Raw genomic sequence first — 13,065 nt, forward strand, 5'->3', positions numbered from 1 at the left:
CACATAGGCCACGTCTAAAAGCAACATGCAGCAGAGGACAGGCGACAGGATGTGGCGTGCTCCGGTGGGAGGTAACAAATCAAATGCCCCGGTGGTTCCTGGCAACGCAGATATCAGGGACAGTGAGGGGGAAGGGATGAACCTGATATCAGTTTTTTCAAGCAGTTCATGGATCACCATGTTAAATGTTTCAATGGCAGATTGGGAGTCTGACTGACTAGTAACTTTGAAAGCTGAGGTGTGTCGTGTGGGAGATGCCCAATGGTCTTTGTTTCAGATGGCAGCGGAGTTAATGAATGTACAATTGAGAGTTTGTCAAAGCAATTCATTCAGTAGTGCATCAGTTCATTCAATACCGGCTTTCCTTCTCACTGTTTTGTTAAAGGGGAGCAAAGGGGGAAGGTCATGCAAAAATGAACATAAGAAGCTATCTGCTCCCTATAAAGGTAGGGGGAGAAGGAAAAGGTGATGGCTGCTGTAGTGGGAAGGAGGAGGTACACTGTCTTATGGTGGAGAGTTGCTTTGATATGGAAGATGAATGGGAAGAGTTGGTGTGTTAGGGTTCGTGGGGATTACAGGTGCAGGGGCACAAACAGGAAAGAACAGGAAAGGGATAGTCATTCTCCAGCAAAGGGAAAAAGTGGCCAATCTTCCCCAGTCAGCTTTATTCAGCTAAGCTATGCTAACACAGCAGCTAACTGTCCTGCACAGAATAAAGGCCACCATGACATCACTGCTTGTTTCCGTTAGGGATTCTTGGCCTTGTCTGGCAATGTTATGGTGATTTGCCATCCTGAGGAGAAGCTGCGCCACATACCATATTGATCCTCTGAGGACAAAGATCGCCATATCCTGCGCCGAGCTACACTGCCATAGTAAACATCCTCCTTGACGGGTGAGAGGTTCCCCTCACTCCCCTCACTGTTACTGTCCATGGTGATCTCTACAGAAGACACCAATCACAACGTTATGATCAGAGATCCCCCACTCACACACTCCGCTCAGAACCACGGCCCATTCACTCATGCTGAGACAGTAGGATGACGAAGGTTTTCACTCTGGAGGCTACGGGTGTAAAACAGCAATGTTTGCATAGAGGGCAGATTGGATGGTCATGTAAACATGTTAACCCACAAAAAAAAAAAAGAAAAACAGGCTTAGAGAGTGTGTCTGCGATAACCTCTCGGGCAAAACTGCATGTGAACATTTGGTGAATCCGGCTCATGAGGATGGACCTCTAAAGGGCACACAAACACCCAACAAAAACAAAGGGTCTATATGTTTTTAAAGCTCTATGGGGGGGAAATGCATGGTATAACTAGCACAAACATCAGTCGCCCTGCAGGTGGAGATCCTTATGTGGTGACCTCACTAACCAATGGATGGGATGGGTCGTCGCTGCGGAGGGGTGCCGATGTGAACCGGCCTCCTCCCTGAGTGGTCCAGGCGATCGGGGCTTCCGTGTGATGGCGAGTTCCCAATAATCTTAGGACACAAAAAATAAAGAAATAAGGTATCAGATATCAGAAATGTAAACCGTCAACAATATCAAGACAATAAAACATTCAAAATAACTAAGAATATTTTCACAATCTCTTAAAAAAAACAACAACAAAAAAAAACCAAGCTAAAAAAACCATAAGAGCAAATGATATATCTTCCATTTGTCCTTAGGGAGGCAAAAATAATGATAAAATGACAAAGAAATCCACTAACCCAACATTAAAACAATTAAAGCAAGCAAACCCCAAACACAAGGATGTGGACTTCAGATTCAGTTAGGGTTAAATGTGAAGCTAAAGACCATTAATTTGGTTTGTTTTGTTCTGTGCATGTCAGCTTCTCGATGAGAAAATTAAGCAAATGACTGCAAAAAACCCCCCCAAAAAACAGGTTGGAATAATACAGATGAGCGAAATAAAGTGACACTGACTGACAAATGAATAAAGATGCTGTTGGCCAGCAGCCAGCTTCTACGGGTGGCTGCTGGCAGTCACAAAAATCACAACATGTGACGTATGAAAAAGTTATGAGGATTGTTTTTGCTTAACTGAACAAAGTAAAAGACACAAGCAAGAGGTAGAGATGCACCGACAAATTGGCGAGCGATTGGAATTGAGCAATTTACAGCTTGACCAGCTCTGACCGGTGATCGGAGCTTCGGAAAGTCAAATGTCCCACCGCTTTTCAATCGTGAACACACCATATCCGAGAAAGAGCAGTTACTGACGATACTGAGTAGGGTTAGCCATTTGGTGTCAGAGGATGAACAGAGATGCAAGAACATATCTAAAAGGAAACTAGCATTTGAGCAAAAATAACAAGAATTTGTGGTAATTTCTGGTCAAGAGAGAGCAACACTTTAAGATAACAGGAAGCCACTAAAGTGACTCTATTTATTCCCCTTTGGATCTTTTGACTTCTGCTAAGGAACATAATCATTTCTGATGTAGAGGTAGTAGTGTTGACGACACTCAAGCACCTGTTTGAGTAATGCTAACAAGCTAACCGTGTTATTCACTGACATCGGCTCTTAAACACGGTTTAAAATGTAAACTCCATAATCTTTTGTCTTTGTTTTGCAACAACTACTCCTGTGAAACTGGAGTCCTAATAGACAGTAACCAATACATGACTGCACACATAAACTAATAATTTCAGTGTTGCTCCTATGTCTTCAAAATGCACACACTCCTGTTAAGATACTGGGTTTTTGTGAGTCTCAATGAATTTATGATTAATAAATTAAAAACTTTTTCCACATGTGACATCTATCCTGTACAATTCAACTGAAATAAAACTCAAGACAGATGATGTCACATTCAGAGGAAAAATAAACAGGGAAACTTTACAAATGCTGCAACCTAGTTTGGTAACAAACAGATTATTTGTTTAAATTTTTTCTTTTAATTTGAGTTAAATTTAATGACCCCTATCCTTTGCTCTAATAAATTTGTTTTGCCACTTGAATTATACAGTGCAGTAAATACTGTATGTCAAATTATTATGTGGAAAGGTGATATAAATAAAATTGCCATTTTTTTAAATCTCAAAAAGCTACCATTGTAACAAGGGTGTATACAGTTTTAAGAGATTTCTTAAGTAGAAATCAGTACCGGTTAGTACCAGCAGGTCAAACTTTTACAAAAAAAAAAAAAACAGAGAAAGAATTGGTTGTAAAATTCTGACGGGTGCATCTCTAGGAAGAGATGATTTTTATGGACTGAAAATTAAATCCTGCAGGAAGCATAAGCCTTGACTTAGCCCCCCTAACTGTAGCAATGAAGGGCGAGAGATGCTGACATAAAACTCCAAACAAAGGATGGAGCGCTATGGCTACAGCTCTCGTGAGAGGGACGAAAACAGCAACATATGAAGGCGGCAGCTGGCAGAGAGAAGGCACAGGCAAGCAAGAAAAGGCATGAGCAGCACGTCCCCCATGCACTGCACAGAGACCTTCCTTCAAATGGAGCCTTTTCCCGCAAAGACATGAGGAATCCAAACCTAAAATGGCCTTTAGGTAATTAAAAACGCCACTCCAAAATCAGCTGACGTTCTGAATACAAACAAAGTAATTCACACAAAAACAGGAAATCAAATAAGACCCACCATGAAACATGACATCTCGTCCAGAAATCAAAAACAAGAAGGCAAACAACAACAAAAAAAAGATAAATAAAAAGGGGGGGAGCTTACATAAAAAAAAGAAAAACAAAGGTTGCAGCTTGCTGATAGAAAATACAGCAGAAATTCTGATTCACACACCAGCGGCTGGTCCCGGTTGAGCCTGGACAGAGACTGGGTTCTAGCCTCCCTGTGGGGGCTGTAATAGACCCTGTCCAGCTCGTTCAGCCTGCCCTCGCTCAGGGCTCCTTCCCTGGAGTAGTTTCGTGGCCCGACCTCCCGACCAGACCCCATGTGCTCCCTGTTCCTAAAGTCGCCCGTGTGTACCGATTTGTCAGCAGTCACCGGGGCGTCAGAGAACTCCTCCTCTACGCTGCACTGACGGGTCAGAGTTCGTTTACGGCCCATTGCCAGGGCTCGCCTCTCTACCGGGCCCTCACAGTGGATGATGCGCACAGGCCCCCGAATGGGGCTCCCGTGGGCATAATACCCTCGGTGACCCCGTCCCAGGGACCCCTCTTCCTCGCTGCCGCAGTCCAAGCCGCTGTCGGGGCTCTTGGTGTTCTGCCGGTTGGGTCGTCCGTAGCTGCGGTCGTCCGCACTGTAGCCGTAGCGGCCGTCGGTGAAGCGAGGGGAGGAGCGCTGGCGCTGCAGACGGATGTTCTTGCCCGGGGTGAGGTGGTCGCGCACGTGGTGGCTCTCCTGGGGGTACCACCTCCGCTGAGTCTGCGGCGTGCCCGGCCGCCCACCCTCCTCGAAGCTCAGATGCTGGCCCATGCTGTCCAGGCTGTCCGACTCCTCCTCGGCCACCTCCGGGATGCTGTGGAGACGCTTGCTGCGGAGCGACCTCTGCTTCACCACTTCCCTCTGGAGATCCCAACAGTCTCTCTCTTCAGCTAAGTCCTGACGCTTGTAATATGCCTATGTCGTGACCAGGAGGTAACGTTCCACGATTTTATAGTTCATTCAGGGTTTCAATTCAAAAGGTTCAGTTTATTTATTCATTTTTTTTTTAATTTTTGCGATGGGGTGGGGGAGTTTGAAAGTTTTTCGAAGGGTTTAGAACAGGCAGGAAACAACATAGCATGTGAATAGAACAAATGGGGGGAAAAAGACAAAATAAAGACAGAATTAGTTATTTGTGGCAATGTAGAAACACATGCAGTCTCATTCCGTGAAGAGGAAATGGCATGCTCTGAACAGGAATCTGTGGAGACTCAAAGATGGAGCAACATCTTAAAAGAACAACACGGATGTAGACAATGTGAAATATCAGAAAGAAGTTAGGACCACGGATCAGAGACAAACAAGAAGATGAGTGGCTACGAAATGAAATATACAGATATTTTTGAGATGGAAAATATTCATCTCATTTATCTGCAGCTAGTCCTGGAACAATATTTAAAGAGAAATTCTAAAATAAAGGTATTTAATTAATGATGATGAACATAAGGACAAAACTTTATTGCAGATTAGGATGGCAGAATGAGACACGGTACTGGTGCTCAAACTGGAAAAGAAACCAGACCTGAATATTTTTGAGTTCCCATAGCAGTAAAGGTAAATACTATTCAGCTTAATGCATTCAGTTAGTGAAGTGACTCTGACTCTCATGGCTTCATGTTCTTATCATGATGACAGACTGTGCATCCACACACTCACAGACTGAATGAAGAGACAGGATTGTACGCCAACAATGGACACGCTGAGGTTAGACATCCAGACACGATGAACGCAAACAAAAGTGAACATTTCCATTTAAGTAATCACTTAAATGAGATTCCCGTACGTGCTCGATATGCCATGACCGTGATACAGTTCAGTACATTATAGTTTGCACTGGTGTCTCATACTTCAGCATTTCACTTTATTACTTTCAGAGCCTCCTGGGTGCATTACCAACAGCTTCAAGGGGCGTTGCAAACCATAAAAAGCTTGTGCTTTTAGTTTACGCTCCTCTACTTCTCACATGCATGTTTTGTTTTGGGTTTTTTTTCCACTTATGTTTGCAAAGCCATCTCCATGAGAACAGCCTGGGATGAATGAAGCAGGACAGGAGAGAGAAGGTGTGTAGCCGCAGGCTGGGCTGATTCTAGGCATGAAGAGTACAGCTGGGCAAAGCCACCGACTGCACTGATGCAACGCAGGTGATGGATCCACAGCTCCCTAAAAACGCTGTCCTTCATTCAACGTCTGACTATGGCAGGTGTGCAGTCAAATGTGTACCTTAAGGGTGCTGTGAGAGTTGATGCTGCGCCTGCGACCCTCCTCCAGCTGCATCTCGGAGTAAAGATCCTCCTCGTCCTCCTCCATTATGTCCGACAGGTCGGAGCCCCGGCTACTCTCGGTGTGGTACTCCTCACTGTGGCTGTAGTGATGATGGTGGTGCTAGACAAACCAAAAATAAATAAACAAATAAAGGAGAAAGGTGACAAGCTTTTACTTTTAGTGACATACAAATATTTGACACATTGTAAGATGTGCTGAAATTTCACTCTTTGAACCTTAAAGTTTTCTTTTAATTATTTTTCATTTTATAATGACTTTAAATGGATTTTGCAACACAGTATTAAAGTTGACTAAAGAAAAACACTAAAGAAACCATAACAATGTTACATTAATGCTACACAAAACAACTTGTGGTCTGTCCTTTACATCCAAATAAAATGTGACTTTGACCATTTTTTTGACATAAAAGTTATTATTTTCATTATTAACCAGTGGCATGTAAGTCTAGATGTGATGGTCACAATAGTTAAGTCAAGTCTAGTTACGTAGCACATTTCAGCAACAAAGCAGTTCTTAACACCATAAAAACATAAAAGAGTAACTAATTATGAAGCAAGAAATAAACATTAGTTTATTGTCAAATGCCATCGTCCATATCATCAAGAAAATGTAAACCAAATATATTGATCAATGTTCCAGTTTTTTATGAATCAAAGACAGGTGTTGAAAGGAACTCAGTGTTTTGGCTGCTTTGCAGATTTCTGGAAGTTTGTTCCAGATTATTGGAGCATAAAATTCCAACTAAAATCTTGTGATTTATTTAACAAAGAAATGCACTGAGAAATCAGCTGAATGTATTTGAGATCGTTTCGTATTTTATGTGGTACATGGAAGTGTTGCGACTTTTCTACTTCTATTTTTACGTTTTGAATCGAAACTAAACAAAACTTTCGAAAAATCAGTCAGAGACGAGTCATTAAACGAGTCTCCTACAGAGAAGAGACGGACGGGCAAAGCTTTGAATTTCTGACAGGTACCTGTCGGCCCAACTCTGAGCCCCTGAGGAATTCGTCAACTGAGGCTCCTCTTCGTCTTGCATGCGGAGAGTCGTAGCCGTCCTCTTCCTCGTCCGAGTTGAGTGGATGCAAGGCGTTACCTCGATCGCTGAAGATATTGCGCTTCTCGACCTGTCAATAGCACCGTTACACTATCAGAATTTAAAGAGGAGAGCCGATAGAGAAAATATGCACAGTCACATCTTTAAATAGTGTTCTATGTTTTTATATTGTATTTGAACATAATTTTGAATAAGAACTTATTGAAATGTTCTAATGTAAAGGACTTCTAAATAAATCTCTATGAAACATTCAGCTCTGCAGAGTCAATCACGCACCCGATTACCCTCAGCAAACGCTCTTTGAGCAGCTTCCCTGGCCATGGCCTTGGCGATGGTGTTGGGTATAGGGACTCCCTGAGGCTGTGGCAGGATCCTCTGAGGAGAGGGGGATCGCCGTGGTGGGAAGTGCGGAGGCTCCAAGTTGGCTCCGTGCATGGGCGGCAGCGGAGAGGGGGCGCGCTCCCACGGCTGGGCCAGCCGCAGGCCCACCTCGTGCTCTTTGGTTTCTGGCTCTCTGGCACTTATTAATGGTTTCGACTTGGGTATGGAGTGGCGCTGAAAGTGGAGCTGAGGATGAGGAGGAGGGTGACAGACGGGCTGCGAGTGCGGTTGCGCGTGGGGCAGCGTGTGGGGCTGAGCTCGGGGCAGAGGCTGCACCTGGGGCTGGGGGTGGTTGGGGGGATATGTCGATGGATAAGGAGGATGGGTCTGGGAGTGTACTGGATGAGGCTGTGGCACCGGATGGGGCATCGAAGGGGGAGGTGCAGTGACTCTGTGGGAGAGGCGCGGAGAGCCCAAGAGGTTGTGTGGGATCGTGGCCACGGGGGAATCCTGGGACTCTCCTTGGGTTGATAACGTCCTTACAATTACTTCTCTGGCCTCCAGGCCTTGAATCCTGTTTAAATCCACGCTCACATAATCGGCTGTGGGGTACAAGACCTCTGCTATCTGCATTTGAAAGGAAGAGTTTTTAAACCAGTGGGTGAGTCACATTTTGCAGCTTTCGAAGGACACATTTCTAGTAGATAATTAAAGATTCGTATATTTTAAAAAAAAAAATCATGCATGACTGATTTATCAGCGTCACTGAATACGTTTAAACAACACCAAATTGTAAATCCTTCTGAGATCTTCTAATTCTGTTCTATTCTCGGGCTTAATAAAACTTAACTCTATGAAATTCAGTCTTTCATAGATCTTTTCCAGTTAAATCAAGAGAGATCGCATTACAGCTAGAGTGATGCATGGGAAGGAATGAAGTCCACAGGATATTTTTGCCAAAAAAAACCCATTAAACTTGTTGAGGGCAGTGGTTTAAGGTTCAAGCAGAAGTTATCTATCATGTAACAGAAGGTTTCCTACACAGTCAGGAAAAGTCTACAAAGGTATAAAATGTGATTCTGGTTTTTGGCAGGTCTGAATATCTACAGAAAGTAGAATATGGACAAATATTTCCAGAGCTCTTTTCCTTTTTTTTCCAACCATTCGTGATTTTTGCAGGTTTTATAATTCTACTATGATGGCTAAATCTTAGAATTTGGACATAAAATAGGCAGCCAGGGCAAAGAGTAATTATTTTCTGGATTTTCCTCTCTCTCTCTCAGTAAGTTATAGCACATTATTCAAAGTTAATAAGCATATGTAATTCATGGACTTTCTTCTCCTAGCATTGTAGCTTGCAATAAATTATCCTCCTAGTTATCAGACAAGTGTGCAGAACTTGCAAACCAGTAACTGTCAAGGGGATAATAATAAGCACAGCAGGGACTGATGGAGACTGTTCTGTGGATTCATATCTTTTTTTTCTGGTCCCAAGAGACCGGGTTATCAACATTTAGTCATTCCTCCAGGAGATGGCAACAGAGATCTACCCACAGTAGGAGCCCTTGAGGAAGCTAAAGCAGCTCAGCCTCTACAACCTGCATTATAGACTAACAAGAAAAGGTACCTTTTGTCCCTTTGTGCAAACAGCATAGCCAATTACACTAGCCCCATTAGAGGTTCCTGAAGGTGTCAGGGGAGGCGGCTTCCATCTGACCTGCAGGACCCCTGGAGTCTGGCCACACTGGACCTGTACCTCCTGAGGAGGGAGAGGGGGCCCTGAGGAGGACGACACACACCGGTTAAAGGTCAACAGTCTCTGAAGAGATTTGAGTCAATTTGATCAAACCTGATGCAAACTAATTCAATCGTTACATATTTTGCTCTTACTTCTAAATAGAATATTATGATTGACGTGTCTGAAATAATTACAATCAAAAACTACTTTGCAGGATATTCTCGTATCTATGCGAATGCATACATTATAAAAAGTCAATGTAAGAATCAAGTGTCAGTTCTAGCGTTGGGGTCTCGTCGTGTATGCTTTTTCTTAACATAATTGTATAAGCCTTCATTTTTCTCCACTTCAGCTGTAGCTGTTACATACAAAACAATAAATCAAGTTAGCCAAGATTCAACCATAATTTCTTTGGAAACCGATATCTCGCTGCCAGAGTTTGCTGACAATTTTCAAAGAGAAACACAGTTAGCAATTTCTACAATCTGTCAGCGCTGGCTGCATACTAAATAACGTACCATCTGTGCAGTGCTGCTGCTCACCTGGAGTGGAAGTGAGCAGCGGCAGTCGTGGAGAAGTATCTCCATGCATCAATGTGCAGCTGTGAGAGTCTCAGGATGGGACTGACAGGCTACATCCACACATTCTAATCGTGTTTCTACTTTTCCCGCCAGCAGACGACGCAGCCGTGGAAAAAGGAAGAGCTACTGCTTGGAGATTCAATTTTCTCCTGTCATTTTCACGCTCCCAATATCATAAACAACAATGTCCTCTGCTAAACTGAAATGAGAGTTTAAATAAATACGTCCCTCCAGCTACTTTCATTAACTCTGGTAACCAGCGGGCACACAGTTGCTTCCCTTTCAGGCAATGAATTGCAGCTCCGGGTGACTAATATCGACAAAAATGTTGTATCACTGAGCACTAATGAAGTGGCTTGTTTGAAAAACACATGCTGGGCGTAAAAGCTTAATATAGGGCTTCAAGAGATTGTCTTTCATATTGACAACAGCTCTCCGCCACCCCAACTCACGCTATTTCAGGTGGCTTTAATTAACACATCCAATAGATAGATCCGTTAATGAACTCTCAGCATGTAGCTGCATCAGCTGCCAGCACAAATATCAGCTCCAACTTCCAGCCTTGACTTATATCTGTCCTATAGTGTTGTGTGTTTACAATAAGCTGACCTCCTGCTTGCCTCGAGAAGTGACTCACACCAACGCATCTGAATGATTGTGCTGAATTTAAACATTGCGGTCGTGAAGAAGGAACCTTTTATTGAGTTCCCTCTCCAAAGCTTTGCCACAGCCAGACAGCTGGTGACAGAAATGCAGCGAAAAGCCCTGTGGTAGAAAAGCCTGAGAGATCTAAGCCTTCTGTAAGAAAGTCTTGTTTTCAATGCCGTGCAGTTATGACCTCTGGCTCTGAAGCCTTCTGATTAGATTATTCTGCATGCATTAATATCCCAGTAAGTAATTGCAGACATCACTGGTGAAGATGCGTAAAAAGCCTTAAACTAAATTCATCATTTATTGCATTAGCAAAATCTCACACAGAAGATTTTACAATAATCTAGCCTTGATTTTGGTGTATGTTTAGTAGCAAGTAGCATTCCCATGCTAAGAAATAATTGTTTCTAATAAAATAGCAACACACTGTTGAGGCCCATAATAATTCACTGAAACTAATAAGAATTAAGCCATGTTTTAAATGTATATCTTACTTGTTTTAATTTCTAATTGGTAATTCATGCAATTCTTTTCCCTGAGATATAAATACAATGTAATACAGATGTTAGAATAGACGACGACCCATAGTTATCTCGTCACCACACACAGCGAGCAGGGAAGTAAAAAAAAAACAAACTTCAAAACTCTTTGGATAGCTTGCTTTTTTATTAGTCTTAATAACACCCATCAAACTATCTGAGTTCAGGTGTTAGAACTGATAATTTTTTTGCAAATCTGTAAGACACACTTAAATACTGAAGAATCTGCAGTGCTGCCGTTGTATTGAAAATATGTAACACAATCATTACACATAAGATGCATTTCTTAAGCTGGTTCTAAACACTAATTAATACTAGGCAGTTCTAGTAAAGAGTAACTGAAGCAATTTGGGACTAGAAAGCTAGAGAACTGTTTTAGGTTGAGCCTTAAAAGAGACCCAGCTGGAGCTAGAAAGGGTATTGAAGTTAGTTTTGCATTTGAATAGCACCTAATTATAAGTATTTAAAGTAGGGGAAATAAGTCTGCTTTCATTTCAGGGCCTCTTTACTGATTCAAAGTGGCATGCATGTTTAAAGGGGGAACATTATATGTTACAACTACATTGTGCCATTTTATAGCACAATCAAGCAACTATGTGTTCTTTAGTTGTTATAAATATGCTGTATATATCAAATATGACTTAAAGGAAATTTGATTTTATAATTTAATACATTGAAATTGGGTCTCTGTCTCTTTAAAAACTCCTGCGCTTTCTGAAATTCCGCAGTCAGGAAGTCATCACAAGACCACTCCTCTATTAACCCTTTAACAAGTCTTGCACTGAGAAGCAGCTCGTATAATAAGCTCACTAGATGCACAGTTTCACCAGGTGTTTGCTAATTGCTGCTGCTAGTCTGAAGGAGCTGATAGGGGGAGTCGGGAGAGGGCTGCTCTGTGAGGCAAAAACTCCGTAGCTTGGAAACTGCAGATCCCAGGAAGAGTTTCGCCCTCAAAGGCGGGGCTAGGTCCAACCAGGAGTTTTGGACAGCTGAATGGTTGCCAAGGGAGATTAGCATGCATGAAAGCATCGAAGCAACACTGTGCCCTGTTTTTGATGAGGGCATAATATTCTCTACCATGATGTAAAGCTAAAAAAATTTTACTTTGCATAATACTGCCCCTTTATCGGCTTGCCATTTAAACGTGGACTTTAAAGCAGTATGGTAGTGATATTGTTGTGCTGAGAAACTAGCCATTCAACCAGCAATGCCATTTCTGCAACCAAGAATCCGTGTCATTATCAGAGGACGTTATGGCAATACAACCAAATGTGACAACCCCAAAAAATCTTTGCTTATCAATACTGCGAGTTTATGTGTCAGAGACTGACCTGCAGGCTGAGTGCAGAACTCCACAGAGATTTCCCTCTTCTCCCGCTGATCACCTGGAAGCTGCCAAGGCACCTGATGTGGCTGTGCAACAACCTTCACCTTGTAAACTGTCATGGACTTCAAGTTGAAAAACTTGTACCTGTAGCCCCCAGCCTTGACCATGTCATACTCTGCACCGTTGAGGAAGATAGTGTGACTGTAGTTACTGTTGCTGGGCATCCAAGACAGCTCAGCGGAGCTCTGAGCAATGCTGTCCACCCGCAGGTAGTATGGTGCCACCACTACATCCTTCCCCACAAGAAGAGTGCAGCGGAGTTCATCTGATGGGCCCCGGTCTGTGATGCTCTGCACGGAAATGCGGTACGTGTTGGTGGCAAGATTGAGCTTTTCGATTAGAGACTTTGTCCTGCCCCCGTAGGGGACACTCATCCGGACCTCTTTATCAACCAGTACATTGTAGCCACTGATTGGGCCCCATCCCGGTGGCAGCACAGGAGGATCCCAGCCAATAATCACACTCTTGGCTAGTTGTTTGATCAGGTTGATGCGGCGGGGATAAGGCACAATGTCTTCACCGACCTCATCAATACTGACGTCCAAGGTTCCGGTCCCGTTGCTGGAGGAGCCCAGGAGGTCCATGCCCAAGCTGCTGGTGCTTAGACAGTCTAGCTTACTGTCAGAGAGCAGGCTGCTTATGCTTGGTCTTGTACCGGTGCCGCTCGAATGTCGCGGAGGCCCCAGGCTACTGTGGTTGAGGTAGCCTGGTTCTTTAACCGTAGTGTTCCTGTGTTGGGCAGAGGGCGTATCGTCATCTTGGACAAATTCCACAAAATTTGATGGGACGAGCCCCCGCTGTCCATCCAGCAGCTCTCCTGAAAAACCAAAAATAATAATAACAATAAATGGTTATACAGTTGTGTGGCAAAGTAGAAA

At 43.3% G+C, this 13,065-nt stretch overlaps 1 protein-coding gene across 14 annotated transcripts in view; it reads right to left on the reverse strand.

The window, feature by feature from the left end:
* rimbp2 (RIMS binding protein 2) overlaps nucleotides 1–13,065 on the reverse strand; it is a 95,020-nt gene that overhangs the window by 9,902 nt on the left and 72,053 nt on the right. For 8 of the 14 annotated variants that reach the window (XM_023343484.1, XM_023343490.1, XM_023343486.1 and 5 more), the window contains 8 exons: nucleotides 12,132–13,004; nucleotides 8,919–9,070; nucleotides 7,247–7,918; nucleotides 6,891–7,040; nucleotides 5,851–6,012; nucleotides 3,766–4,545; nucleotides 1,377–1,485; nucleotides 818–943 (listed from right to left, as the gene is read on the reverse strand). In XM_023343484.1, coding sequence (XP_023199252.1) covers nucleotides 818–943; nucleotides 1,377–1,485; nucleotides 3,766–4,545; nucleotides 5,851–6,012; nucleotides 6,891–7,040; nucleotides 7,247–7,918; nucleotides 8,919–9,070; nucleotides 12,132–13,004 — 3,024 coding nt within the window. Of the gene's footprint in view, nucleotides 1–817; nucleotides 1,238–1,376; nucleotides 1,486–3,765; nucleotides 4,546–5,850; nucleotides 6,013–6,890; nucleotides 7,041–7,246; nucleotides 7,919–8,918; nucleotides 9,071–12,131; nucleotides 13,005–13,065 lie in introns of those variants that run through there. The other 6 variants (XM_023343491.1, XM_023343495.1, XM_023343497.1 and 3 more) reach the window with 4 other exon arrangements.

Source organism: Xiphophorus maculatus, chromosome 12 (genome assembly GCF_002775205.1).
Source record: "Xiphophorus maculatus strain JP 163 A chromosome 12, X_maculatus-5.0-male, whole genome shotgun sequence".
Lineage (NCBI taxonomy): Eukaryota > Metazoa > Chordata > Actinopteri > Cyprinodontiformes > Poeciliidae > Xiphophorus > Xiphophorus maculatus.